This window comes from Gallus gallus, chromosome 14, assembly GCF_016699485.2.
Source record: "Gallus gallus isolate bGalGal1 chromosome 14, bGalGal1.mat.broiler.GRCg7b, whole genome shotgun sequence".
NCBI lineage: Eukaryota > Metazoa > Chordata > Aves > Galliformes > Phasianidae > Gallus > Gallus gallus.
The window spans coordinates 13,050,850-13,078,677 of NC_052545.1; the positions used below are offsets into that span (position 1 = coordinate 13,050,850).

General features: G+C 64.4%; 4 protein-coding genes across 18 annotated transcripts in view; all 4 read left to right on the forward strand.

Annotated features, from left to right (window-relative positions):
• RAB11FIP3 (RAB11 family interacting protein 3) overlaps nucleotides 1–10,479 on the forward strand; it is a 42,334-nt gene extending 31,855 nt beyond the window's left edge. For 4 of the 8 annotated variants that reach the window (XM_004945419.5, XM_015294703.4, XM_046900744.1 and 1 more), the window contains 10 exons: nucleotides 757–792; nucleotides 2,999–3,092; nucleotides 3,868–3,971; nucleotides 4,767–4,907; nucleotides 5,976–6,057; nucleotides 6,859–6,996; nucleotides 7,587–7,742; nucleotides 8,132–8,272; nucleotides 8,567–8,676; nucleotides 8,783–10,479. In XM_004945419.5, the coding sequence (XP_004945476.2) occupies nucleotides 757–792; nucleotides 2,999–3,092; nucleotides 3,868–3,971; nucleotides 4,767–4,907; nucleotides 5,976–6,057; nucleotides 6,859–6,996; nucleotides 7,587–7,742; nucleotides 8,132–8,272; nucleotides 8,567–8,676; nucleotides 8,783–8,831 (1,051 nt within the window). In that variant the 3' untranslated portion in view covers nucleotides 8,832–10,479. Of the gene's footprint in view, nucleotides 1–756; nucleotides 793–2,998; nucleotides 3,093–3,867; nucleotides 3,972–4,766; nucleotides 4,908–5,975; nucleotides 6,058–6,858; nucleotides 6,997–7,586; nucleotides 7,743–8,131; nucleotides 8,273–8,566 lie in introns of all 8 variants that reach the window. The other 4 variants (XM_015294702.4, XM_015294704.4, XM_040647738.2 and 1 more) reach the window with 1 other exon arrangement.
• A 1,512-nt stretch (nucleotides 10,480–11,991) lies between these two features.
• SEPTIN12 (septin 12) lies at nucleotides 11,992–20,888 on the forward strand. 5 transcript variants are annotated; one of them, XM_004945415.5, is made up of 11 exons: nucleotides 11,992–12,172; nucleotides 13,770–14,618; nucleotides 18,140–18,313; nucleotides 18,594–18,722; nucleotides 18,858–18,939; nucleotides 19,019–19,156; nucleotides 19,237–19,354; nucleotides 19,438–19,533; nucleotides 19,608–19,704; nucleotides 19,857–19,908; nucleotides 20,006–20,888. In XM_004945415.5, exons 1-11 carry the CDS (start codon nucleotides 12,118–12,120, stop codon nucleotides 20,154–20,156), a joined length of 1,941 nt encoding a protein of 646 aa, XP_004945472.2. In that variant the 5' UTR covers nucleotides 11,992–12,117; the 3' UTR covers nucleotides 20,157–20,888. The 5 variants fall into 5 exon arrangements, with proteins under 5 accessions (XP_004945472.2, XP_004945473.1, XP_015150194.1 ...); XM_004945416.3 differs by lacking the exons at nucleotides 11,992–12,172; nucleotides 13,770–14,618 and adding an exon at nucleotides 15,279–15,570; XM_015294708.4 differs by lacking the exons at nucleotides 11,992–12,172; nucleotides 13,770–14,618 and adding an exon at nucleotides 15,470–16,267.
• LOC100857467 (myeloid-associated differentiation marker homolog) lies at nucleotides 20,729–21,827 on the forward strand. The gene has a single exon (XM_003642152.6). It carries the CDS (start codon nucleotides 20,831–20,833, stop codon nucleotides 21,692–21,694), a length of 864 nt encoding a protein of 287 aa, XP_003642200.3. The 5' UTR covers nucleotides 20,729–20,830; the 3' UTR covers nucleotides 21,695–21,827.
• A 914-nt stretch (nucleotides 21,828–22,741) lies between these two features.
• On the forward strand, nucleotides 22,742–27,828 carry PITPNC1L (phosphatidylinositol transfer protein, cytoplasmic 1-like). 4 transcript variants are annotated; one of them, XM_040647741.2, is made up of 10 exons: nucleotides 23,239–23,347; nucleotides 24,210–24,289; nucleotides 24,458–24,606; nucleotides 25,455–25,543; nucleotides 25,664–25,671; nucleotides 25,764–25,835; nucleotides 25,953–26,048; nucleotides 26,124–26,279; nucleotides 26,344–26,407; nucleotides 27,017–27,828. In XM_040647741.2, exons 2-10 carry the CDS (start codon nucleotides 24,242–24,244, stop codon nucleotides 27,283–27,285), a joined length of 951 nt encoding a protein of 316 aa, XP_040503675.1. In that variant the 5' UTR covers nucleotides 23,239–23,347; nucleotides 24,210–24,241; the 3' UTR covers nucleotides 27,286–27,828. The 4 variants fall into 4 exon arrangements, with proteins under 4 accessions (XP_015150201.2, XP_040503675.1, XP_003642209.1 ...); XM_003642161.4 differs by having other exon boundaries at nucleotides 27,020–27,828; XM_015294715.4 differs by lacking the exons at nucleotides 23,239–23,347; nucleotides 27,017–27,828 and adding an exon at nucleotides 22,742–22,869 and having other exon boundaries at nucleotides 26,344–27,010.

The following is a 27,828-nucleotide window of genomic DNA, read 5'->3' on the forward strand; positions in this document are numbered from 1 at the left end:
AGCCCAGCGGAGCTGTTGGCCGTCACCGTGCAACGCTGAGTTGCCCCCAGCATTGTCTGGGTGGCATCAGTTGGACAGCAGCACGGGTTTGGGTGCACGTGGTGAGCCCTGCTCCTTTTGCCAGCCTGCAGCTGCAGCTATGGGAGCATCTGGCTGGGAGCTGGTGCTGGAAGGGGCAGCAGGGATGTGGCTGCTTGTGCTATCGTGGTGCTCTCTGTGCACTGTGGATGGGGGGGTTGTGCACAGCACCATGCAGCTGCAACCCATCGGTGATCCGAGCAAGGAGAGCTCATCCCCATCCTTGGTGTCATAGGGCCCGTGCTTCAAATCCACGATCAACAGCTCCTGCAGTCCTGGCAGCAGTTCTTTGGTGATCCAAAGCCAAATACAGCTCAGAGAGAGTAACAGCAAGCAGCGCCAAGCGCACAAATGGATGGAGACGTGGGGGTGCGAGGCACAGCTGGGCAGGGACCCCGAGGGGACAGGGGGTGCTGGAGCTCTGCAGTGCTGGCAGAGCCCCACTGAGCTCACTGCTATTCTTAGCCCCTTCCTCGGGGATCAGCTTTCAGGGCTGGGATCGGCCGCGTTGGGTTGGGTTCGTTATCCCAGCAGTGCTAATTGGGAGGGTCGCGGGGCTGCGTGGCCGTGCGTGTCGCAGGGGCGAAGGACGTGCCCTGAGTGCCTGCAGTTTCCTGTTTCCCTCGCTGTCCACTGTCAGCTTTCCTAACTCTTTCCTGTTGTTTGTTGGTTTTGCAGTCCGAATAAGAGGCTCTCCAGCAAGAAGGTGGCAAGGTAAGCTTGTGCTTGGGTTACTGCTGCCGTGGGAAGGGTTCCCGTGCTGGCTGTCAGCATGAGTTTGCAACGTCTTCTGGACACGTTGGGGGACAAACGGGTCTCATTCTGATTTGTTTGCCATTAGCCCTTCTTCTGAGCTGGAGATTGCTCCCTCGTGCCGGCAGCTGGAGGTGGCTGCCAGCCTGATTTGGCCCAGGACAGAAGCTGGGGGGGGCTTTCCCCTTCTGCTCAGGGCAGCCCACAGTGCTTGGCCTCATGGGCACAGATGGGATGGGTCAGATCAGGGGGAGTTCTGGGGGCAGCCGCAGGTAACCCTGCTGTCATTCTGCTTGTCCTGCCCTGTGGCGCTGCCCTAAGGCTTGCTCGTGTGCCAGCTGCCCTTGCCTGGTGGGTGTTTTTATCCCAGATGGCCCAGGAAAGGCAGCACTTTGCTCTGGGGTCTGTCCCGTCTCCACGCACCCCTCTCTCCTCTGCTGGCTGCACCGTCCTGCCGTGTCCTGCTTTTATTCATAAGCTGGCCCTTCTCTGCCCTGCTCTGCCCTGCTCAGGAGGAACGCCGCCCTCTGAGCTCTCTGCCTTTCCCTTCGCCCCTTCCCAAGCAGGGGATGGGCACTGCAGAGGAAGGGGCAGCTTGTTGGGACGGGGCCAGAAGTCCCCACGCTCCCTCTGGAAGCACAGACCTCAGCAGCCCCGTGCTCCAATGCGTGGTGTGCAGCGATCCGAGCGTTCAGGAGCTGCCCTAAACCTCATCATCTCACCCTGCCCTTCCCAGTTTTTCCTGTGCTCAGCAAGTCTGTCCTCCTGGAAAGGAAGCGAGGCTTTGATATTAAATTTCCTCCTTCCACTCATCTCACTTTGGAGAGCTTTGTTAACAACACGGGCAGCAGGGAGCAGGCTGTCCCGTGCTTCCTGTATCAGGATCACCTTCTGTCCCCTGCCCGGCAGAGCAGAGGGCAGGATTTGAGTTAACCCCATGGGAGCAGAGGTGCCCCCTCCCCAGGGGACAGCACTGCATGGTGAGCACAGAGAAGAGCCAGAAATCTCAGCTGCTGGGGCCCTGTTGTGCTTGGCATGATTTAAATGACAAATGTGCCCAAGACTTCACAATCTAAATATGCACTCAGGGCGAGGAGGCAAAACAAGCCTGGTACTCAGCTGTGGTCTCTTCAGTAAATGCCAGCCACGCTTCATGAGTATTTGCATGAGCATATTGTGTAGCAGGGTGAGTTTCGGAGCCTCATCATGGCATCATCATTGGATAGTTGAGGTTGGAAGAGACCTCTCGCTCTGGTCCTGCTTGAGGCAGCGCTGGTTTCAAAGCCTGCTCAGCCTGCCTGCTGCACAGCGGGGCTGCTTGGGTCACGGTGGGACAGCAGAGATCCACGGGATGGGGGTGGTAGGGCTGGGAAACACCCAGCGCCCTTTTTGGAGAGGGAGGGGGACTGCCCAAACCGTGGGCACCTGTCACTTAACCCGGGCTGACCCCGCTGCTGGCAGACCCTGTGTGTGTGTGTGCTGCTCCAGGAGGAGCCCTGCGGGTACCACGCTGCAGGCTCTGACCCCACATTGCACCGGGAACGGCGGTGCTTTGCTCCAGGCAGCATCCTGGGTCTGCAAGGCTACCACCACCAGCTCTGCTCGTGCCGTGCAGCGATGGAGCTGATGGCAGCGGTGGCACAATGAGCAGCAATCGGAGCCGGGCAGTGTCCTTAGGTGGATGCAGAGCTGTGACCACCGACGTCGCAAGGCCTGGCTAATGATTAGCTTGCTCTCCGCTGTGGCACTGCTGAGATGGGTGTTTCCCAACGAGCTCAGGGTTCTCTTCCCACCCATTGCCCCCAGCAGTTAACCTTATCGGTGGCCGGAGCAGAGTACTCTGTCCTTTGGTGGATGACACGTGTTCCTAAAGAGAGAAAGTGAGGAGTGGGGGCTCTTATCTCCTATTCCAAAGAGCGGGAGCAGATGATTGCAGTGTGAAGTCCCTGCAGCATGGGTCCACGTCTGCACGCTGCTGCTGGGGCTCTGGTAAGAGGCTGCCCCGTGAGGAGCAGTGCTCTGCCGGCACCGGGGAAGGAGGTGGCAGCTGGGGAGGAGGGAGAGGGACCCCACTGCGTGGGTGCTGTCAGCTGAAGTCGCCCTGTCTGGCTATGGTGGCCCTGATGGTCGCCCTGCTGTGGGTGGGGGTTGCTTTGCTGTGTTACAGACAGCTGCACCAGACCAGCACGCTGTCTGGAGGAGCAATGGAGGAGTCCTACCGGGACACGTTGGAGTGCACGGAAGAGGACATCACGGACAAGGTAAGAGCAGGGCTGTGTGTGCATCGGTGGCATGCAGGGCTTTGGGATGGCTGGGCCAGGGCCGGGCTGAAGCTCCTCTTGCTGCTTGGAGTGAAGAAGGCATCACCTGAGAGCCCTCTGTCCCCATGCAAAGAGCCCTGGCTGTGGGGGACAGCGTGCCACCTGCTTGCAGGGTGACAGCGGCTTCCTCCTGTGCTGGTCCTCGTGGGATGGGAGGGCGAGGAGGACCAGAAGGCCGTTGGTGGAGCACCACTGGTTAAGAATAGCGAGGGGAAAGATGGAAAGTGAAAGATGGGCGAGCCCTGCCTTGCTGCAGCAATGAAACACTTTTGGAATGGCTTTTGCAGCTCTGCAGCCAGGAACAGAAAGCTGCGTGGAGCAGCGTGGGAAAGGGAAACATGCGTGTGGCTGTTTGCAGTGTCATTTGCCCGCTTCCCCAGCACAGCAGCACGGTGGTTCGGGCTCTGCCGCCGTGCTGCTGGCTGCTTTGTTTGTGCATGGGTGTGGATGAGACCCAGCCGGGGTCCTTCGCTCTGGGCACTGCTGCAGCATCACGTTATGAGGAAAGGAAGCAGGGAGGTGTTTGGCCCAGTGTTTCTAACTTGGGACACGTGGGAAACCGAGGTGCTGTGAGGTGTAGAACCTGAGCAAAGCCTGGCTGCGGTGGCAGCCGTTCCCCTTTTGGGTGGCTCCTGCTTTTGGGGGAGGGTTGGGAGTGATGCACTGCCTGCTGCTGGGGGGGGGCTGTGCTGAGCTGTGCCTCTCCCCCACCCAGGTGGTCTTTCTGGAGAAGCGGGTGACAGAGCTGGAGAAGGACACGGCTGCCAACGGCGAGCAGCACAGCCGCCTCAAGCAGGAGAACCTGCAGCTCGTGCACAGGTAGAGGAGCTGCCCAGGCTCTCTTATGGGATCGTAGGGTTCCGTGGGTGCTTTTCAGGGCCGTGGGCAAATCCCCAGCACTCGCTCCGTGCAAACGTTCTGCTCGGTTGCATGCACGGCTGCAGCTCTGTGCCTGCTCTGCCCCATCGCAGCCCCAGCCCCGATGCTTTCAGCCCCCTCTGCAGCACAGCCCCGTGGATCCCAGGGTGACTGATGGCTGCCCTCCCCGAGCTGGCAGGCTCCTCTCTTCCAGCAGCGTATTTACACCCTCAGATAAACCCTCCAGGAGTTATCTATAGGGCTGTAAGGCTGTTAAGTAACAGCTGTGTCACGGAGCCCGGCGATCCAAACAAAGGTTTCTCTAAGCCCTGATAAACTCTGCAGAGCGGAGGGGAATGTTTTCACTTTAGCAGCTTGGCCCAGAAGTGTCAGGCAGCTTTTAATCAAGCCTTGGACTCGCTGCTGGTCGAAGGATGGCTTCATCTGGCAAAAGCCTGAGGGACGGCCCACAGCCTCCCAGCAAAGCACACCCACAGCAGGTTTAGGTGGCACAGCCCAGGCAGCGCCAGCACCGAGACCCACGGGTGTGCCATAAAGTGATGGCTGTGCTTCCACCCTCTTCCCCTCTCACTGGTCTCCTCCTTAAAAGGGGGTTGGATGCACCGTGGAGAGGCGGAAAAATGGGCAGAGATGGCACACAGCTTATTTTATTAGGGGGTTTTGTGGGCTGTCTTGCTTTCTTGCTGCATCTGATGGGAGGAGTGAAGCTCTCGTACGCCTCTGTCCTCTCCACAGGGCGAATGCTCTCGAGGAACAGCTGAAGGAGCAGGAGCTGAGGGCAGACCAAACGCTCCTGGAGGAGATCAAGAAGCAGAGGGAGATGCTGAGCAAAATGGAGAGGGAGAAGAGCATCGAGATCGAGAACCTGCAGGCCAGGTGGGGCCGGGCAGGTGGCGTGGTGGCGGGGCTCCTGGGCACGTGGATTACCTCAAATCAGTGCAGGCCCCGAGGTTTGGCTGCTTCTCCTCCCTTCCCTCTGTCCCAAAATCAGGCCCCTCCACCGGCATGGCCTCAGACTGCTCGGATTTCCCCTCTAGGGTTTCAGTTTAGCTCCTGTTCCCCATCCACGGCTGTGCCCTGCAGCGTGTGAGTGCAGGTGGTGGTTGTTAGCACTTGCTCGCATGAAAGATCCGTGGAAGGCTGTTTGATGCTCACATGTGACTCAGCTCTTGGAAGCAGGCAGGTGTCTGATCCTGCTCCCAAAAGCTGCCGTGGCTGTTGAGCAGATGCAGGCTGGGAGGGAAGGCGAGGGCTCAGCCCACGACCAAGGAGGGTTGGCAGGAGTGTGCCGTGGCTGCAGGCTGCTCGGAGGCACAGAGAGGGGACCGAGGCAGAGTCAGACCCCATCCCGAGATGGAAGAGCTGTCAGACAGGTGCTGACCTGGCCGGGGAGCTCCGTGCAGCCTCTTGGCTTCCCAAGGGAAGAATAGCACGGGAGGTGGCCTCGTTTATTGGACAGGTTTGTTATTTGGGGGGATGTTTTTACCACCTTTCCGGAATGCGTGCTGCTCTTGTCCAGCCCTTGCAGTAAAAGAAGACCAAATACACTTCGTCTGTTCAATTGGTTGATTTTTCAGCCGTGTGTGTGGTAGGACAATTAGCAGAGCAGATAGTTGTTGTTTTAACCCAGAGGATGCAGAGATGAAGTCCTCTCTGAGCGCTGCTCTGACTGCCCAGGCAGGTGTTTGCCTTCTGATGAGGTTTGCCCATGGGCACAAATGAGCATTCAGTCAGCAAAAGGACGTGGCCCTGGAGAAAGGACCTGCCCCAAGTCGTGCAGGTTGCCCTTTTTGCCGTTGGGAATGGGAATAGTGCAAGTGTCAGGGGTTGGCATGAGAAGGTAAATCAGTGCTGGCTTGCCTCCAGCAGGTCCTGGTTTGATATTGCTGGTGATGCTTCAGCCCAGCCTGCTGCTCTTTCTGACAGGCCTCCTTACCATTGCAGGCTGCAGCAGCTGGATGATGAGAACAGCGAGCTGAGGTCATGTGTCCCTTGTTTAAGAGCCAACATCGAGAGGCTCGAGGAGGTGAGAACGTGTGTATGTGTGTCCCAGGGCCTCTGCCCTCCCCACAGCTCAGGGGGGAGGCCCAGCAGCACTGACACCACAGCCTGACCTCGGGGCAGTGCTTTGCAGGCGGGTTCACAGTGCCTGGCTGCAAACCTGGTGTTACCAAACGTAGTGAGCCTGAGCTGGAGCAGCGGGCGGCCTGGCTGCGGGAGGGGACTCGTGCCCTCTGCTGGAGGCAAATCCACAGCCCTGTGGCTGCAGCAGGAAGGCTTTAGGTCTGCACGGTGCCCACACACAGCTGAGACCTCAGAATGCTGTGTTATCTCACAGCCCCTCTCCCCCACGCCGGGGCCAGGAGGCTGCAGGCTGGCAGGGCCGGATGGGAGCGTTACCCATGGAGAGGATGCGCTTGCAGGTCCCACTGCTGGCACAGGGGTTGCACTGTGGCTCTGTTGGAGCTTGTGGAGGATGTGAGATTAAAACTGATGTGAAACCAAACTTCTGCCCTCCGGCGTTGCAGCCACTCACAGCCTCTGAGCCCACAGAGCACTGCCCACCGTGGCCAAGGCAGCGTTTGTCTGCGTGCCCTGAGGCCTTGTGAGCACTGATGGAGAGGACTGCTGTGTCCTGGTGGCATCTGGGGCTTTTGGAAAGCCAAAGGCTTCCTCACATGCAGAGCCACCCTGGGGATGGGGTGGGTTGGTGATAGGAAAGCAGGGAAATGCCTGGCGTGGGGCTGTTGGCACCAGCAGGTGACAAACCTCACCCAGCACCTGCAGGCAGCAAGCCCTGCGACCACTGCGCTGTGTGTGCTTGCAGGAGAAGCAGAAGCTGCTGGACGAGATTGAGGACCTCACTGTGCAGCTCACAGAGGAGCAGGAGAACAAGAGGAAGATGGGGGACAAGCTGAGCCACGAGAGGCACCAGTTCCAGAAGGAGAAGGAGTCGACCCAGGAGGTGAGGAGTTTGGCTGCCCGCTGCAGCCCTGCCTTGCTAAAGGGCAGCTTTGCATCTCTAGCTTCAGCAGCATCTCCAGAGCCAACTTTTAGAGCCTTTGGTCGAGCCTGGATGGAGGAAGGTAGTACAGCAGCTTAGCTGTGTAACATCTGTCGCTTTGGCCTGTGTTAAAATTCAACCGAGCACATCTGCCTGCGTCTGGAAACCCATTTGGGCTGGGCCACCCATGCCAGTTGCTTGTCTGTTGCATCAAAGGAGCTGTGGCAGCAGCACGTGGAACCAGCAGGCGCTAGCAAAGGGAAAGAGAGAGCAGCATGGGTGGGAGCCCTCAGCTGTCTGCATGCCTGGGGGCAAAAACGTGCCCTCCCCCCCCCATCTCCTTCCAGGTAGTTCCATCTGGAGGCTCGAGCAGTGCTTGCCACCGTGGCAGGAATGGAGTTTGGGGTCTCAGAGTGGAACTTGCTGTTGTTTTGGCATCATGTGGGGATTCACAGCACGTCCCATTGCTGCTCCCAGCCAGGAGACCACCCGTGTGTCCCACCAGCTGCAACCAGTGCCAGCACTCAGCTGTCCCCTTCCTTTTGCTGCAGCTCATCGAGGACCTCAGGAAGCAGCTCGAGCACTTGCAGCTCTTCAAACTGGAATGTGAGCAGCGGCGAGGCCGGAGCAGCAGCATGGGGCTGCAGGAGTACAACAGCAGGACACGAGAGACGGAGCTGGAGCAGGAGATCAAGCAGCTTAAGCAGGTAGGCGAGGCTGGGAAGGGGGAGGAAACGTTCTGCACTAAGGGATGCTGTTTCCCCTTTTGCCTGCCTCCTTGGTTTGTGGGGTTCTCCCTCCCAGGGGCTGGCCGTGGATGCAGCATCCTGCTGCTTCTTGCTCCCCTGTGCAGGGATGGGTGAGCTCGGATCCTTCCCCTGAAGGGCATCATGTGTATGCAGGACCCCTGTATGCTGCATCCCCTAGACCTGCCCCGTGTTTCCAGAGGCTCTCCAGGCTCTCCAGTCAGAGTCAGGAGAACGTGTGCTGTTCCCAGTGCCCTGCGAAGCCCCTGCCTTTCCCAGCCGTGCAGCAGGGTGGGACGGCTGTGCTCGGGGGCACCACGCAGCACCTGACACGTGGCTGTTGTGAACAGGATAACAGGAGCCTGAAGGAGCAGAACGATGAGCTGAACGGGCAGATCATCAACCTGAGCATCCAGGGAGCCAAGAACCTCTTCTCAGCCTCCTTCTCTGAATCCCTGGCGGCCGAGATCAGCTCAGTCTCCAGAGATGAGGTGCGTGCACGGGGAGCTGCTGCTCTCCGACCTCGTCTGCCTGGGGTGCCCGGGGCTTCCCCTTCCCACCCAGCAAACAGGAGCCCACGTGGCTGTGTGTGTGTGTGTGTCTGTCTGTCTGCAGCTGCATTAAAAGCCCGGCGGCTGGGACAGCTGCCCCGGAGACCTCAGTTGCAGGGGTAGGGCTGAGCAGGGCTGGTGGCTGAGGGCATCTCCTCCCCATGCAGTCGTGGAACGGTGCCCTCCTCCCACCCCTGGGCAGCAGCGACCACTCGTCCCCTCTCTCCCTCGCAGCTCATGGAAGCGATTCAAAAGCAAGAGGAGATCAACTTCCGCCTGCAGGACTACATCGACAGGATCATCGTGGCCATCATGGAGACCAACCCCTCCATCCTGGAAGTGAAGTAAGGGCGGCCGCGCGCGGCGCACTCTGCCACGGCTGTGGATTTGGTGCTCTGAGAGGAGGAGGAGGAGGAGGAGGGACTCACAAGGTCTTTGCTCTCGATGAAGGCACGGGGAAACACCGCATCGCATCGGCGCAGCAGGGAGGCAGCAGTGAGGCTCTGTTGTCTGACTCCGTTACTTTGCAGCCCTTCCGGCTTCGAGGGCCGAAAGGGAACCTGGAGGAGGAATGGAGGCAACGGGCAACCACGGGAAGGATTCGGGTCGGCCCCGCACGGGTGTGAGGAGGGCTTCCTCTGAACTGCAGGGCTCGGGATGGAGCAGGAACGTTCCCCCCCCCCCCCGCTGCCCTGCCCAGCCTGGGCGTCTGCTTTGCCAAAGTGTCCGTGACACACTCACTCACCGGGGCAGATCTGGGAAAGAGGGAAACACGTCCTGGACTTGTAGGATTAACGATGATGATGATTATTATTATTATTTTTTAATTAACTTAATGCAAATGTCTTCATCCGGCTGGCGCAGTTCATCCTTGCCCCGCTGCTTTTTGCTTGGGAACGGGTCACGTGCACGGAGCACGCTGGCTTCTCACTTGCTGGTGGCACGAAGAGGGGAGCAGCCATCCTCGGGACGGGGTGTGAGCGCAGTGTCACCCACCTCCTTATTTATTTCGCCGTCCGTGGCTTCGCCGCCCTCTGCGCCCGTGGGGTGCGGCGGCTGCGGGGTCTGCACGGCCCCTATGGCAGAGCCGTCCCCTCCATCCCGCCTGCAGGGATTGGGGCAGAGGTTGTGGTGTGAGGGCTGAGCTCCGTGCGCTGCCACGGCTGTCCCAGCACGGAGCGGGGCTCTGCCGGTGATGGCCGTGGTCCCGGAGGGAGAACCCGCTCCTCACCCTGGGCTGGGGGATGGGGATGGGATGGGGATGGGGATGGGATGGGGATGGGGTGGCTGCTCTGAGCACACGGTGTCACCGACCCCTGTGCTGCCAGGAGGCCTCTGTGACCGCAGCGAGGCGCACCCGTTGGGGCAGCCACTCATCCCACTGCCCCAGGATCCGGCTCCCTCGCTGCACCGAACCCACGGAGCAGCTCTTAGCCAAGCTTCCCAAACACCACCGCAGCCCCAAGAAAGGGGGAGCAGCAACCAGCCCCCCCAAATGCTTCCGAGCCCATCGCTGTGTCGTGGGTCGGCCAGGGGCTGTCCCTGCAGCTGAGCCCGGAGCCACCGCCGTGTCCCCGACGCTGCGGCCATCCGACACAGCCCCACACCCAGCCTGGGGATGGAGCCACGTCGTGTACATTTCCAGAGATGCTTCGGGTGTAAATCAGTGTAAACACGGAGAGGGAAATTTTTTCTATCTTGTAGAGTAGGTATTTTTATAGAACGAAGGTTGATCATTTTTTTAATACTTTAAAGAAAGAGAGAAATGTATCTGTGTATAACACAAAAGCATATATATATATATATATATATGTATAAATATATAAATATTGGAGATCTGCCTTTCTCGACTTGGGGTCGCCGAGCCCCGGTTCCTACAATCATCTTTTTCTCCTGTCGCTCACAAAGAGGTACTGTAACTGTAAATAAGCACCGGGAAAAGGTTTTAAGCAAACAAAGCACTGACTTTGCACATTCACCATGCTTTAAAGCCCCTACGAAAAGACAAAAACCAAACCACACCGACCTGTCCTTCCCGAAAACCTTCCTCTCTCCCCACCGGTATGTGAAGGAAGTCCCAAAAGGGTGAAAGCAGTATTGTCTTAAATGATGTATCGATTCTTGTCCCATTAAATGCTGTTACCATTCCTGCCCTCAGGCCTTCCTTGCTGGGGCTCTGGGGGGGGGGGGGGGCTGTGGGGTGGGATGGGGGGAGCAGAGGGCACGGCGGCGCTGGGGATGGGTATAGGGGCTCCCCTACATCCCGCTGCCCTATGGGGATGCAGGTGAGGACGTGGAGTTCCCCTTACCTGCAGCCTGCTGGGTGCTGTGTGAGCTCCTCCACCCGCTCCGCTGCCATAGAAATCCCACGCTCGGGCAAGGAGATGCCCTAAAACCCTCTGCTGAGCTGTGCACACCTCTGTGCCTCCTCTGAGCCCCCGTAAGCTGCCCCAAAGGGCTCCAAAATCCCCCCCCCCCCAAGGCCTTTAAAATCAGCTCGGCACTCTGGGGAGCCCCAAAACGCGCCCGAGTGGTTCCAACCCTGCAGATGCAGGGCGGCACTGAGCACCTGGGCTGCCCCGGGAGCCTCCCCCCGTGTGGCCCCAAAAGCCAACAGAGCTCCAAGCAGCTCTCGAGCTCCTCCAAACTCTTCTGAAACTCCTTGAAATAGCTGAAAATGCACCGAAAGGAATATCCCGCAGAGGCTCGAAAGCACTCCAAGCCTTCCTCTGAAGGGCCCTGCGAGGTCTCGAGTGCTCCCAAACCCTCTGCGAGGCCCCTGAAATGCCTCCAGACCCTTCTGGGATCCCTCCTGACTGATGCTGAACGCTGTGGATGTTCTCCAGCGGTGCTGCAGAGCTCTCTGTGCTCCGGTGCTCCCCGAACCCCCCTGGGGATGGCTGTGGGGCCGTATCAGCAGCCCCCGGTGTTGGGTCCCAGCCCACCTCCGTGCCATTGGAGAGCCCCGAATGTCCTCCCTAATTCATGAACGCATTTACCCACTATAGGTTTATGGCTTTGCGGAGCGGTCGTGGCTCCAAAACTCACTGAGGGCTGTAGGATTTGTCTTGGAGTGCCGCTCGCTGCTGTGTGTGGGAGAGTTGGACCGCTTGGCCCATCCCCATGGGTGCTCCTGGATGCAGGACGAGGATGCTCTGGGACAAGGATGCTTCAGGATGCAGCACCAGGGGACCCCAAACGCCCGGCAAACCCCGGCCCCGAATGTACAGCCTGAAATTCGCACTTTTCTCCTCTTTTCCAAGCAGGAAATCGCTGCGAGTACAGAAAGTCCTCGCACCCCCCACCCCTGAGCCTCCCCCCACTCACCACCCCAGCAGCCAATAGGGCCGGGCCGAGCAGCCCTGGGGGAGGGGGGGGGGCAGGTCGGAGACCCCCTTTACTGCCCTCTGTGGGGCCGGGGAGGGGATCCCCAGCTCTACCCGCGGCTTTCAGGGGGGAATGAGCCGCAGCACCGCGATGGTGGCCGAAGAGGACGGGACCCCCCGGAACCACCCGGCGATGCCACGCCCGTGGGATACGGGTAGGGGGGGATCCGGCCGGGGCGGGGTGCGGGCAGTACCTCCCCCCGCCGCCCCCGCCCCCTGCAGCCCTCCCCTCCTCCTCCCGCTCTTTCACCTCCTCCTCCTCCTCCTCCTCCCGCTCCTCTCCCGCACAGCCCGGGGCAGCCGCCGCCGTCCCGGCCCTTTCCGCTGCTCCGCTCCGGCTCCGCTCCGCTCTGCGGTTCCCATGCGGGGCGGCCCCGCGTCCCCCCCCCCTCCTCGCCCATGGCCCGGCTCTCGGTGAAGGAGCACCTGGACGGGATCCTCAGCGACTTCGAAGGTGCGGTCGGGACCCCCCCCCGAGCCCCACCCGCGGCCGCGTTTCCCCGTGGGCGCGTGTATCTCCGCGTGTATCTATGTCCGTACGTACGTGTGTGCGTGTCTGTGTGTGAACGGTCCGGATGGTCCATGTGTGTCTCTGCACCGCCCCACGCGTGCACCCCGCGACCCGCAGAGTGGGCTCTCCCACTCTTCGCAACCGAACGGGACCGAGCACCGGGGGGGGGGGGGGTCCCGGCAGCAGCGGGACTTGGCTTTTTTGGGGGGTGTGTGTTTGTCTTTTTTCCCCCCTTTTTATCTTCCTTTCGGCCCCAACTCCCCGCCCCCCCCCCTCCGCCGCTCGCCGGGGTCGGGAAGGGGCAGCGCGGGGAGGAGCGGGCGGAGAAACCCGACCTGGGGCGGCTGCTGCCCTCGGCGGGAGGAATGCAGCACCTACCGGGGGGGGCACGGGGGGCACGGGGTGCGGCGGGGGGCAGAAACGCGAGGAAGGGAGGGGGCAGAACCCCTTGTCCCTCTCCACCGGCAGCCCCGGGCTGGGACATACCTGCCGGCCCAGAGCTGTTATTAACATCACCCCCGCCCCGACCCCTGACCCCTGTGCCCAGCCCCGGGCACGGGGAGGTGACCTGGGGAGGGGACGGGGCACCGAGCCCCAGCCCGGCTTCATAGCTGCGGGTCCCCTTTGTGCCCCGGCTCCCTATCACCCCCTGGGTCCTTATCGTTCCCTGTGCCCGTCATTCCAGGTCCCCATTTCTCCCCTATCCCCATCGCCCCCTGTGCCCGTTCCCATCACCCGCTGCTGGCGGGGCCTCGTGCCGCACGCATGGCAGCGCGGCGGGGGGGTGGGGGGGCTCCGTGGGAGCTTCGGCCCCCGGCGCTCTCCGTGGGGAGCCGGCACCGAACGGAGCCGCTGGGGCGGATCTGGCAGGAGCGCAGCTCCCGGGGGGCCGCACTGCCGCTTCCTGCCCGGGGGAGGGAGGAGGAGGAATGGGGGGGGGTGGGGGGGGGAGCTTTGTGGGGTCCCTCCGTGCAGACCCACCGCGGCGCTGCAGCCAGAGGAGAGCAGCCCCCGGGGTAGTGGAGTGCCCCTATGGCAGCAGCTTTGCTGCGGTGCCCAGAGGGCTGCGGGTGGGCGGGCCCCAACCCCCCCCCCGTATGCATCTGCCTGCTTGTGGTGGAGGATCAGAGCCCTCCTGGCGGGGGCAGGACCGCTGTAGGATGGGAGTGCCATCTGATGGCTGTGCCGTCAGTAGGCTTCAGGGTTAACGCGCCGGAATGGGGCAGGGATCCTGCGCTGAGCTGCGCTGAATGGGGAGGGAGAGCAGCGGCTCGGGCGGGGATCTGGTTACGTGGGGCCGGATCCCTTACAGGGGAATAAAGCGGGCACTGTGCGGTGCGGGGAGCCGGGAGCCACGGCACCGACCCACAGATAAGAGCTGGGGAACAAAGCCGAGGGGCCGACGGCACCGATCCGGTTTCCCATCCGGGCTGGGCTCACAGACGGCCCTTTGGCACCCTGCGCACGGGGGGGGGGCGCCCAACAGCTGCGGTGCCACCGAGCCCCGGTGCCGCCCTCACACCTCTCCGTTTCTCCCCAGCCCTCAAGAAGTCGTTTGAGGCAGAGGATGCAGGTGATGCTCCCGGATCCCCCATTGCGTCCCCGCTGCCCGTGGGTGCCACCGAGAGCCACCGGGCGCTGCAGCCCAGCCCTACACCACACAGCCCATTGCTCCGGGGTCAGCACCGCGCTGGCAGGGCTCCAGGCGGCATCGCCTCCTTCCAGAGCCACGCGGGGCCGGGCAGCGACGGGGAGAGCCTGCGCAGCTCCAGCTCCAGCCTGGAGAGCCCCGCGGCCCCCCAGCTTCCTGCAGCCTCCCTGGCCGCCGACTCCTGCTTGAAGAAAGTGCCATCACACGGCTGCGTCTTCCCAGTGGAAGCAGAATGTTCCCTGCACGTGGCCGCCGGGCACAGCTCACTGCCGGCACTGGACCTGCACATCGCCGAGGAGCCGGGCATCCCCCCGCCAGCCCCATGCCCCACGCCGCCGTGGGGTGCCCGCAGCCCCACCGCCCCGCCCCACACCCGCCTGCCTTCCTCCTCCTCAAGCGCTGAGGTAGCCCCAGGGCTGCCCCGCACACAGCTCAGGGTCAGCCTCAGTGCCAGCCCCCGCCTGGCTCGCCCGACCCCCCCGACTGCCACTGCGGCCACCGGCCCCGGGGAGGGGCTGCTCCCCCCGGCCGCCCCCTTCAAGCTGGTGTCGCAGCCGCAGACGGTGCAGGTGAGCTCCCAGCCTGCCTTCCTCGGGGGGATGGTGCTGGGGCCGGGCACCCCGCTGGCACTGAGGAACATGGGCAGCACCGGCCCCACCATGGGGACCTGCTTGGTGACGCCGCGTGGGCTCAGCCAGGCTGCAGATGGATGCTGTGCCACAGCGACACCGGAGCACGGTAGGACTCGCTCCTCTCCTCTGTCCCTTCTCTGGGTGTGACATTGCTGCCTCGTGCCACCACTGCTGGTGCTGGGGACTGGTGTTGGTGGGGATGTGGTCACAGTGGGCAAAGCCCCTCAGGATCCTTAAGCCGCTGCTCCCATCCCCTTGTTGTTCCCGTTCTGGCAGCTGCTAGTGGAGATGTGCGGTGGCCACGTGTCCCTGGTCCCACTTTCTTGTCCCCTGTGTGGCTGTTGGTGGCAGTGAGTGGCACCGTGCCCTGTTTAAGCACCACCATGCAGCCCCGCAGTGCCCCGTGTCCCCTCCATCCCCTTGCCTTGAGGAGCCCGGTCACAGCACAGGGCCCCCAGGCACCGGGCTCGGCTGCGTCCCCATCCACCCCCAGGGCAGTGCGGTGCTCGGGGCCGGACGCCACGGTGGCCGCCTGTTTGTGCGCCTGGGGAGCGCTGTCTGTGTGCCTGGGGAGCACTGCTGTCTCGCTCGGGTGTCTCGCATGCCGCCGTCGCCGCGGCTCTAAGTACTGACGCGCGCAAAGGCATCCATCCCTCCATCCTTCCATCCATCCCTCCGCTCGGGGCTGCGTGAATCATGCGGCAGCAATGCCCGTGGCCGAGCCGGCCCGGCTGCACCCGCGCTGGGGGACACGGTGGGGACGGTGGTTTGGGTGCTGGGGATGGGATGGGGTGGGTCACGGAGTGGGTGTGAGCCGGAGGGCAGCGTGCGGGCGCCAGGATGGGGACGGTGCGCTCTCGGGCGCGCTCCTCTTTTCAGGAAGCGCCGAGCTTCACTCCACGGCCGCCCCGTTTCACTTCCACCCAGCGCCCACGCAGCGCCCCGGGGTGAGGAGGAGGAGGAGGAGCGGAGGAGGGGCTGTGGGCTGCAGCCTCCTCCTGCCTGCACCCCGGGAGTTATTCGGCCGGTGAGCGCTGACCGGCTCGTGGTGCAGCGAGGTAGGGGTGGGCGAGGGCGCGGGGCGAAGGGCAGGGTGGGTGTGCAGGTCCCCTGGTGTGTGGTGGGGGGCTGCTCGCTGTCACTGTGGGATTTCAGTCCCCATCGCCGCGGCAAGGCCCTGTGCGCTCTCACTTCTGCTTCTGCTTGTGTCTCTGCTCGCGTCTGTGGCTATGGGTACAACTGTCACTGCTGTCCCCTCGGGTTGTGCGTGGCACCGCCGCTGCGGGATGGCCGCTGCAGGTTCTTCCATGGGCCGGGGGACCCGCACCCCATTGCCCTCCATCTGTGCAGCAGAGCTTCTGGCTCACGGGGCCGCGCTCCTAGCGATGCGCGCTCCTTTCCCATCCCCTCCTGCCCACCTCCACCCCCCGAGCTTATTACAGACTTCCCAGCCAACATGCCGATTAATGCCGCATCAGTAATTAAACCATGCCGGGAGACCACGAACCCGGGTTTACCCGTCCCAGCCTGGAAAATAAACCCTCCTCAATTAGCCCGGAACAGGTCTGTCTGCGGGGAGCCATTATCCGGGGCCACATGAAGGGATAATGTTTGTGTCTGCTTGGCTTTGCCATCGGCACGGCTCAGCACAGCACAGGGCAGGAGGTGACGGCCGTGCTGGGAGCCCGGTGTGGGGGTCACCATGGGGGGATCTGGGCACCTCGCAGCCCAGCAGTGAGGAGGTGTGAGGGGCAGGTAAGGGGGTCTGCTGCTCGGGGTGAGTTTGGGGAGCGGAGGAGGAAAGGGGATGCGCGGGGCTGTGCTGTGAGCGGGTGGCACACTGTGGTGGCCGCGGGGGGGGGACAGTGGGGTGACGCAGCAGTAGCTCTGTTACTCGGTTCCGGATCTGTTCTGGTGACCGTGACGCTGCGGTGGGTGCACGGGGGGTTGGGCTGTGCTGAGCTGTGGGTAGGGCAGGATAGGGCCCTGCGGGCAGCGCCCTAACACCACCACCCCCCCCCCCCCCGCTTCCCCGGCCGGGTGGGTGTCACTGCTGTCACCAGGAAGTCCTGCTGTTTTGACATTTCCGAGGGAAGCCCCAGCTGGGTGGGAGGGTGCTGTGGGCGGCTGGAGCTCCTGCTGGGCTGTGCCAGGTCTTTTGGGGAACATCTCCCCCCTGGGAGCACTCTGGGGTGGTGTCACCGGGGCGTCCCATCCTGACTGCTGCCGTCCCCAGCCCTAATCATGGTCTGGCACCCACCGGTGGGCACGGGGCACCCGGACCCCCGCTCTGAGATGCCATTTCTGCAGCAAGGAGCGCATCCGCTCCATCCGCCTCCCGTCACCTCCGGGCCAGGTGCTGCGTGTCCCTCGTCCCCAGGCCACATGGCACACGGCTGTGCCTGCAAGCTGCCGCCCGAGCCTCGCTGGTGCCAAGAAATGGGCTGGCACATATGTGCCATGCAGGGAGGCTGCGGCGTGGGCCGGGGGACGCAGGCGCCGTGGGGCACTGCGGCATCGGGGTGGGCAGTGCTGGGCGCGGGGGTCCCCGGTGCCTGAACCCCCAATGCCAGGTGGGTGACAGCGCGTGCTCCCCTTGCCCTTTGGAGGTGTGGAGCTGTGCAGCTGGGACACCCGTGAAATGGGTGCCGGAGTGGCGGGGGGGCGCTTGGAGGGAAGGGTGTCACTGTGCTGAGGTTCCCATTGCTGCTGGCGGGGCTTGGGGCTGAGTGTAGAACGGGCGAACTCAGTGCATGGGTGGGAGAGGAGGGGCGGCGGGGAGGCTGGGTTATTGCCATGCTGGGCATGTGCGGGAGCAGCCGGGCTGCAGCCCGTGTTAGAGCCCAGCGGGGTTGGGACCAGGCTGCAGTGCTGCAGTGACGGGGACCGGGGACAGCCGGGGTCCCCTCGTCCCCAGGCGGCTGCGTGGGAGCGGGGACAGCGCGTTGCGGAGGTAGGACCCAAACAATGGCTGTGCCAGGAGGGAAGGAGGAGGGGGAGGAGGAGGGGAACGACGGCTCTGGGGGCCCTCAGCCGCCACACAAAGGCTGGGGCGGGGGTCTCGGCTGCATGCCTCGCCGCTCCCGGGCCGCTGGTCACCCGGCGGCCCCACGATGGCACCGCTACTGCCACCCACTGTCACCCCCTCGGGGCCAGCTGCGTGTCGGCACCGGCTCCACGGTGCTGCCACTGTGCTGCCACTGTGCTGGGAGCGATGCGGGGTGACACGTGGTGTGCACTGGGGCTGCTGCGAGGTGGCCACTGGTGTCAGCACGGGGAAGCAGTGCTGGCGGTTGTGCTGGTGACGCCACCACTTGTGGAGCTGCAGGTGGCATGCTGGAGGGCGCAGGTGGCTGTGGGCACTGGGGTGTGGGCAGAGCCCCAGTGATGCCGCTAAGGGACACCCTCATCCCTATGGTGCCAGGAGGTGGCATGCCCCGTTGCTGTGCTTCACCTCACCGGCTGCCAGGAATGCGCTGGGGCTGCGTGCCCACCGGCGTGGCTGCTGCTGGGGCAACGGCAGCAGGGTGAGCAGCACCGAAGGCATCCGGCTGTCCTCCCGGGACGGGAAGAGTGCTGGGGACGGGTTCTGGGGTGTCCTGCTCACCTCGTGTTCACTCTGCACAGGGAGCAGCCTGGAGCCCCAGGAGCGCAGCATGGAGGCGGCGGCCGTGCCCCAAGAGCTGCCCCCTGACCGTGGGGCGCACGAGCTGTTTGGGTACGTGGGGATCGAGGCCGTGCTCGAGCAGATGAAGGTGAAGACCATGAAGATGGGCTTTGAATTCAACATCATGGTTGTCGGTGAGCGCCTGGGGAGGGGTTTGGCTGCTGGGAATCTGATGCCACCGTGTGGGGAGAGAGTTGGGGAACTCGGGCTTTGGGGAGACTCCTGGAGGAGCAATAGACTGAAGAAGGATGGGTCTCATAGCGCGGTGCCATGGCTGTGCTCCCTGCACAGTGAGAGTTGGGTGATGCGTCCCAGCTTTGTCCTGCAGGACTGGAGTGCTCCCAGGCAGAGCTACGGTGGGAGATTATAAATGCATGGGAGGGGGACAAGGCAGAGCTGTCCGTGTCCCCGCAGGGCAGAGCGGGCTGGGGAAGTCCACCATGGTGAACACCCTCTTCAAGTCCAAGGTGAGCCGCAAAGCCTCGCAGCCCAGCCAGGAGGAGCGCATCCCAAAGACGGTGCAGCTGCAGTCGGTCACCCACGGTAAGGTCACCGATGTGCCCACGAAGCCATTGGAGAGGCAGGGGATGGCGGGGGGGGGGGGGCGGGTGAGATGGGAGGGACTCCCACCTCGGTCCCCTGCTTCTCCTTAATGCACGGATCCCGCTGACCCCACAGTTATTGAGGAGAAGGGGGTGAAGATGAAGCTGACGGTGACGGACACGCCGGGATTTGGGGACCAGATCAACAACGAGAACTGGTAGGACGCAGCCACCGCGGTGGCATCTGGGAGAGGTTAAACCCCAACGGGGCTGCTCTGATCCATCCCCTGCCCCCAGCTGGGACCCCATCATCAAGTACATCAACGAGCAGTACGAGAGGTACCTGCGCGAGGAGATCCTCATCACCCGCAAGAGGAAGATCCCGGACAGCCGGGTGCACGGCTGCGTGTACTTCATCCCCCCCACGGGGCACTGGTGAGTGCCATGGCTGTGACCCCGCACCCACGGGTGCTGCCGGGGGGTGGCAGCATGACAGCTGTCCCCCCCTCACCCAGGCTGCGTCCCCTCGACCTGGAGTTCATGCGGAGGCTGAGCAAGATCGTCAACGTGGTGCCGGTGATTGCCAAGGCTGACACGCTCACCCTGGAGGAGCGGGAGGAGTTCAAGCAGCGGGTGAGGGGAGGCACAGGGGGGGCTCCTGGCCCTCCCGCCCCCCTGCTGTGGTCTGGCAGCGTCTCACACCCTGTGTCCCGCAGATCCAGCAGGACCTGAAGGCCCACTCCATCAGCGTGTACCCGCAGGAGGATTTTGATGAGGACCCTGATGACCGGTTGCTCAACGATAGGATCCGGGTGAGTGTCGGGATGCTGGCGCTGGGGAGAGCGTGGGGGCACCCTGGGGTGACCGCGTTCCCTGGATCCCAAAGGAGAAGATCCCCTTCGCCGTGGTGGGGGCGGACCAGGAGCACCAGGTGAACGGCAAACGGGTGCTGGGCCGCAAGACCAAGTGGGGCATCATCGAAGGTAAGGGCAGCCCGTGGCGGCCCCAGGGAACGGGACCGGGCTGCCACCGGGGCACCTCGCAGGGAGCAGCACCCAGGGGTGCACCCCTGCACGGTGGGTGCTGTCCCCCGTGACACGGAGCCGACCCCACAGCGCTCTGCTTTGCCTTGCAGTGGAGAACCCGGAGCACTGTGAGTTCCCCATGCTGCGGGACCTGCTCATCCGGTGAGCCGGGCTCGGGGTGAGCCCACAGAGCACCCTCCGGTGGCTCTGGGCTCCCCAAAGCTTGCAGGGGTAACACGGTGCCTTCCTCCCCGGGCAGGTCCCACCTGCAGGACCTCAAGGACATCACCCACAACGTGCATTACGAGAGCTACCGCGTGCGGCGGCTGAACGAGAGCAACCGGCCGGCGCCGAGCTCCAACAACGGGCTGCCGGGCAGGGATGAGGACGGGGAGGAGAGCAACCTCTGAGCCCCGGGGCTCCGACCCCACGGCAGCGCCCGGCCCCCGCCCCACAGTGACTGTGCCACCGATCAGCTCGCAGCCCCCCGGCCCACGAAGACGAACGGAGGGGGTTCCCTGGGTGTCCCCGAGCTCCGCTGGGACTCCCGGAGCCCGCTCGGCATTAAAGGTGAAAACGGAACCTTCAGCATCCGCCATCCCGCGGTGCCACCCTCGGACAGCCCCACAGGTGGCAGCAGGGCTCCCTGCCACCGCCCCGCTTTGGCACCCGGACTTTGAGCCGCTTATCGGCTGCGGCCGCACCGGGAGGTGGCACCCGGAGGTGCGGGGCTACACCCAACCGCTCCCTGACGGGTGGGGGGGCTGGGGGGGGGGGGGGTCCCACGCTGGAGGGGTCACTGCTGACCCCAACCCCTCGCTCGCACCCGGCACGGTGTGGGGTCCGCCGGGAGCTGCTGGGGAGCGCAGGAGGCCGCCTTGTGCCCCCGCCCCAGGGCAGGGCACGGGTTGGCTGCCAGTGCCCGCCCCCCCCCTCCCCACCCCGGCTCGGCGTGCACGGTGCAGCCCCGCGTTAATGATCCACCCACAGCCGGCTGTGCGGTGCCGGTGGCAGCAGTGGGGCCGGGGGGCCCGGTGCCCCACCCCGCGTCCCGGCAGCCCTACAGGCGCGGCGCGGCGCAGCCATGGCGGTGGTGTCGGTGAACTGGAGGGCCGTCACCTCGTGGGTGGGCATCGCGCGGCTCTTCGCCGTCCTGCTGTCCTGCATCTCCTTCAGCCTGGTGGCCTCCACCGGCGACTTCGCGGGGCCCTACGGGACGTGGTGCATGTTCAGCTGGTGCTTCTGCTTCGCCGTCACGCTGCTGGTGCTGCTGCTGGAGCTGCTGGAGCTGCACCCCAAGCTGCCCGTCTCCTGGGACGACCTGACGGCCGCCTTCGCCATGCTGGCGGCCCTGCTGGTGTTCACCAGCTCCGTGGTGTTCCCGTCCGCCTTCATCTCCAGCCCCTGCAGCGGCGCCCGCTGTGCACGCCAGGCGGCCGCCACAGCCATGTCCTGCCTCTGCTTCCTGGCCTACGCCCTCGAGGTGGGGCTGACCCGTGCCCGCCCGGGGGACATCAGCAGTTTCCTCTCCACCGTGCCCGGCTTGCTGAAGGTGTTCGAGGCTTACGTCGCCTGCCTCATCTTCTCCCTGCTGGATTACTACGCTCATGCCGGCTTGCAGTGGTGCGTGGCCGTCTACTCCATCTGCTTCATCGTCACGGTCCTCATCATCCTCTTAACCATCGGCCGCTGCCTCAGCTACATGCCCTGCCCGCTGGAGAAGGTGCTGGTGGCTTACAACGCCCTGGCCCTGCTGATGTACCTCACCGCCGTCATCGTATGGCCGCTGTACAGCTTCAACGGCCGCAGCCGGCCCAACCCCTGCAACTCAGACTGCTGGTGGAACAAGAGCCTCGGCGTCACCTTCCTCACCATCTTCAACTTCCTCGCCTATCTTGTGGACCTGGTCTACTCCACCAGGATGGTCTTCATCAGGGCTCCTTCCTAATGGGTGGGGGGGCGAGGGGATGCGGTGCCGCGTGGGGCCGGGGGACGCGGAGCTGAGGAAGAGGCCGATGCCTCGGAAAGCTCCGTCCTACCACTGCTGTGGGGTGCTGGGTGCTCCGGGGGTCTGTGGGGGGGGGGGAGGGCTTTGGGATTAAATCGGGTCATTTTTCACATTTTTTCTGCCTCTCCGCTTTTCTTCCCCTCTGGCTGGGGGTGGGGGTGGTGGGGTGCTGCCCCACAGCAGCCCTGCGTGGCCGGGAGGGGGCAGGGGGACACCGGGTTCCCCCTCTCTCCCACCCACTGCAGGTCAGCGGGGCACGACCAGGAAACACCCGAGCTGGCTGCCTTTACTTGGCACCTGCGTAGGACCCTGTGGAACGGGTTTGGGAGGAATGCAGCTGCTGGGGGGGGCCGGGTCCCTAAAGGACTGGGGCAGCTCTGTGCTGCTGTCACCCGGCTGGGAGCCCCACTGCTGGCTGGCTGCAGTGGCCGTGCACGTGGTAGTCCGTGGTGGTGGCACCGGGGCATTCCCTGCCTGGGGACACACGCAGTGCCACCCACGTCCCCGTGGTCCCGCTGGGAGCGGCACAGCGCGGCGGCACTCCGGGGAAGAAGGATGCAGAGCAGAGCAGGGAGGTGCCCAGCAGGGAGGGCACCCACCACCGCGCTCCCAGATGTGGGCTGCGCACCCACGGGTGCACGGTGTCCCCACGCTGTCCCCAACCCGTGCTGTGCCCCCACATCCTGCATCCCCGGGCTCTGTGCCGCCATCAGCCGTGTGCCCATCCCCACCTGCTCCTTCCCCAGTGCCACCACCATCGCTCCAGCAACTTGTCCCCATCGCCTCCCATCCCACGGCCGTGTCACCGTGGTGGCTGTCCCCTTGTGGGGACCGCACCGCTTGACCTTCCCCCTCCAGCAGGACCACACTGGGCTGCTGGAGCCACTCACAGCCTCCCGAGGCAGAAATTTTTTGAGCAAATAAAGGAAAAGCCGCACACCCCGGCACAGCCCTGCCCAGCACTGAGCAGAGCTATTTTTAGGGCTCGAGTTGATTGAAATTCATGAAGGAAAGGCACGGCAGCACGTGGCGGCTGTCGCTGGTGAGGAGCTGCAGTGCTTGGTGGTGGTGGCACACCAGCTGGTGCACGCGGGGACACTGAGGGCAGAGTGCAGGTAGGGGCTGGGTGGGTGGGTGGGCACCGGGGGGCACCGGGGGCACGGCATAGCACGGGGCATGTGGTGCCACCAGGAGCTGCTGAGCCCTTGTGGGCGCACAGAGCGCTGGCAGCAGGCGATGCTGGGTTGGGACTTGCCAGCGCTGTGCTATGAGGAGCCCCAGCGCTATGGGGAGGACTGGTGCCGTGCTATGGGATGAGCCGGTGCCGTGCTACGGGGAGCACCAATGCCGCGCCGTAGGGCGCACCGGTGGCCGTGCTGCGCCGTGCCGTGCCGTGCTATGGGGCTTCCCGGTGCCGGTGCAGTGGCGGAGCGGTGCCGGTGCGCGGCGGATTCCTCCCCCTAGGGGTCGGTGTGCGCCGGAACGGCGGTGCGGGAGGCGGCAGCTCCTGCGCACGGCCCGGGGCGGCCGGGACACGGCGGGGAGCGGGCAGCGGGCAGCGGGGAGCGGGGAACGGGACCGGAGCGGACCCGGGTGAGTGCGGCAGAGCCGGGGCGGGGACCCCCACTCACGGCCCCGGAGGCGGCGGGCGCTGCCCGGGAGATGCGCGGGGCGGGTGGCGGGGAAGGGGCGATGGAGCCCCCCGGACCCCCCGTCCCGCTGAGCGGCGGAGGGCACAGCGCGGTGGTCCCCGGGCAGTCCCGCTGTCGCCCGGCTGTGCCGCACGCCACGGCCACCTCTGTCGCTGCTGCTCTGTGAGCCCGCGCGGGTGAGGGGCGGCTTCTTCGCCATCAGCTGGAAGCCCCCGCGGTGTCCCCGTGTTCCCCGGTGTCCCCGGCCGGACCGGTCACGCCCGGGCAGCCCCATCCGCCTCCCCCGGAGGGGCAGGTCTGAACCTGCTCGGGGTCACTGCGTGGGGCTGCGTCCTCTCCGTGTCCCTGCCGTGTTCCCCGCGGATGGAATCCCCCCTTGGGGCTGGGGGGAGAGGGACAGCCTGGCAGTGGCCCACCCGGGATCCACCGGTGTCACACCGGAAAGGGATCCACACGAAACCCCGACCTCATGGGGACACGGCTGTGGGTGGAGCAGGACTGGGGCGGTCGGGGTCTGTCCCCCAGAGCACCCGCAAGCCTGATGCCACCCATCACTGGATGGGAACGCAGCACCCCCAATGGGTGGTGTGCTCCAGGACAGCTGCACCAGCATCTGCGTGGCAAGGAAGGGGTTAAGGCACGCTGCGGGGTATCGGGGTGTCCCCAGCCAGGGGTACACCCGGGCAGCTCCTCGCACCGGTGACCTCACGGCACTGCCATAGCAACGCCGCATGAAGTCACCGGCACCGGGAGCGATGCCGGCCCGGCACCCCGCTGTCACCGCACACCGTGTCCCCCCCCAGGATGAGCTGTGCCCACGTGTGACCCCGCCACCATGCTGGTCAAGGAGTACCGCATCTGCATGCCGCTCACCACCGAGGAGGTGAGCAGTGGGACGGCGGGTGGGGGTCCCGTGCCCCCCTCTCGGGGCGAGCACCGAGCTTTTGGGTACAGGATTCTCACCTTGGGGTGCGAGCCTGGGGCCCCCCGGCACACCTCATCCCCGTGCCCGGTGCCTCTGGGGCTCAGCGTCCCCTCTGGTCCACCGCAGTACCGCGTGGGGCAGCTGTACACCATCAGCAAGCACAGCCACCAGGAGAGCGAGAAGGGTGAGGGCGTGGAGGTGGTGCGGAACGAACCCCACGAGGACCCCGTGCACGGCCCTGGGCAGTTCACCGAGAAGCGCGTCCACCTCTCCAGGTGAGCCACACAGCCTGGGGACGGATGGGGGTCCCAACCTGCCCCAACGCTGGGGGACATTGCTGTGCTGTGACCTCATCCCGCGTGCCCCCGTCCCTGCTCCCCACATCTGCAGGGGATAGCATCGCCCAGGCTGCAGCCACCTCTGGAGGGACGCACCCAACTCGGGGGGCTGCAGGGATGCGCTCATCTCCTGGAGGCTGCACCCATCTCCTGCAGTGCCCCCATCTCCCAGCGGCTGCGCCCATCTCTGGGGTGTGCACCCATCTCCTAAGGACAGCACCGTCTCCCAGTGCAGGGCTCAGCAGGGATGCCCCAGCGGTTGCTCTGCCCATCCCAGGGGCGTCCCCACGCTCAGCCCCAGGTGCCATGGGGTGGCTGCTGGCACACAGTGCTGCTGTCCCCGTGTCCCCACCGCCAGCTGCGGCGCGTGGCCGAGAGCACTCTGGCTGCTCCCCCAGCAGGGAGCCACTGGCGTTAGACGGGATATTTTTAGCCACGGCACTCACGATTCTCCTCTCGGGGATGTTATAAATAACAGCAGAAAATTAATCAAAAAACACCACCCGGCTCCCCGCTGCTGGGAGGGAGGCAGCCCACACCGTGAGCGCCCAGGCTGGGGACTGGGGCACCGTGGGCACAGGGCCGTGGGGAGATGGGGTGGACCTGGGGCAGGGATGGGGGTCCCGGGGTGATGGGACTCCTGGAGGAGGGATGAGGGGCTTGGGGTGATGGGGTCCAGGAGCTGTGCTCGGCGGGCAGGGCTGGGTGGCATCGGGCTGTGCCATGCTCCTGGGCTGCACCCTGCCCAGCTGGCAGCACCCACCCCGTGCTGCCTTCCCCCACAGCAAGCTGCCCGGCTGGGCACGGGCGGTGACTCCCCGCATCTTCTACATCACGGAGAAGGCCTGGAACTACTACCCCTACACCATCACTGGTGAGTCCCAGTTGTGAGGATGGGGCACTCGACACAGCCTGGCACCACAGGGCCCTGGCGCAGACTCACTTCTCTCTTTCTCCCCCACGATGCTGCTCCATGCTGCCCCTGTCCCTGCAGAGTACACGGTAAGGGGGTGGCATGGGGGGACCTGCACCCTTTCCCATGGGGTGGGTGCCCTCGGGGCTCAGGGACCAGCTCTTGGCTGCTCTCCCCACAGTGCTCCTTCCTGCCCAAGTTCTCCATCTACATTGAGACCAAGTACGAGGACAACTGCGGGGACAGCGAGAACGTGAGTGGCACTGCCCACGTCCCTCGTGTGTCCTTCCCCGAGACCTGGCAAACTCACTGCAGGGAACACATGCAGTTGGTGCCATCCCCTCTCACCCCCTCCTCCCCCCCATCCCAGATCTTCCACAGCGATAAAATCCTGGGTGACCACGAGGTCTCCTTCCTGGACATTGCCTTTGATGAGATCCCCGAGCGCTACTACCGCAGCCTGGAGGTAACGGGGTTCTGGGGGTGCCCCGCTTGGGGTCCCCCCCTCCTGCCTGGCTCACAGCCCTGCTCTGTGCCTTAGGACCCCCGGTTCTTCAGCTCGGCCAAGACGGGCCGGGGGCCGCTGCGGGAGGGCTGGCGCCAGCACACCAAACCCATCATGTGTTCCTACAAGCTGGTGACCGTCAAGTTCGAGGTGTGGGGGCTGCAGACGCGGGTGGAGCAGTTTGTGCACAAGGTGAGGGGGCCGAGGGTACGGCGGGGGCCACGCGGGCACGGGGTGCTGAGAGCCACTGTCACAGGTGATCCGGGACATCCTGCTGATCGGGCACCGGCAAGCCTTCACCTGGGTGGACGAGTGGTGCGGTGAGTCCCCACGATTCCCCCGGCCCCTGCACACGGGACTCCCAAAGCCACCAACCCCGTTGGTGCCCCATATCCCCATGCCCCTACCCCGGCTCACTGCCTGCTTCACTGCACGCTTGGGACCGTGCTGGGCAAGGCTTGGCCAAAGCAGCACTGTGGCCAGACAATCCAAAACAGCCACCATTGGGGTCACCAATGGGGTCAGTACAGCTCTCTGCCTTCCAGTCAGGTCCCTGGGAAGGTTTGTGCCCTCAATACACGCCTACAAGTGGCCACAACCCAAAGCTAGGGACCCAACACCCCTAATTCTTCTGCCTGTACATCCCTGTGGGTTGCCAGCTTGGCACACGCTGGCGGTCCCCTGTATGTACATGGAGTCCCCCTGCACCCCCTATATAGCTCAGCATCCCCTGCCTGCGCTGTCTGTTTGTCCCCTCCTCATGGTGTCCTGCTGCCACCCTCCTGTTCCTGCCTGCCCCTCTGCCCCAGCCCTTGTCGCCTTCCCTGTGTGCAGCTCAGCGGGGACGCTGTGCCCAGGGCTGGCACCTCAAGGGGCTGGGGGACACTGGGGGGGGTGCCAGAGGTGGCTGTGAGCCCACGTGTGCTCAGCAGGCATGACGATGGAGGAGGTGCGGCGGTACGAGCGGGAGACCCAGGAGGCCACCAACGAGATCATCGGCCTGGTGGCCCCCACCATCTCGGTCAGCGAGGTGGGGCAGCCCACAGCCACGCACTCGGCCCCTGCCAGTGCCCCCTCCACCCCTCTCAGCGACGACGCCCCCGACTTCCTCGCCCCCCCCAAAGCTCGGCCCCGCAAGAAGTCAGCGCCGGAGACCCTGACACTGCCTGCACTGCGGGAACGTGCCAGCGCCGAGTGATGCCGTGCCGTGCCACCGTGCCTCGCCACCTCCCTGGCCGGACTGTCCTCTCCTCCATGCCAGCCCTGCCATGCACCTCATCCCCTCCGACAGATGCTGACCCCGAGGGGGGACCTGCCATCAGGGCACGTGGGAGCCTTGTGGGATTGCCAGTACTCCTGAGCCACTGCGAGCGCCCAGGTGGGACACTGTCACCACTGCTGTGCTGGACCTGCTGGCTCACTGGGAGGGGACACTCGCAGCATCAGGCCATGGTGGCATCCTGGCACCTGGTGCAGCCCCTTGAGTCTGAGCACCGTGGCACTTGGGGAGCGATGCTCGAGCAGCACCCTGCAAGGTAGGCACTGGGCACGGGAGGGTGGGCATGGGAGTGACAGTGACAGCTCAGTGCCACCTCCTGGGGTTCCCCATGGGATGCCAGGGGCCACCCTGGGCCCTGCAGCTGAGAGCTGTGTCGGTGCGAGGGGTGCCAGGGCAAGCTCAGACCTGTGTTTTCTTTGGGAAAACACTGGCCTTTTCGGAAATAAAGCTGGAGACATGGTA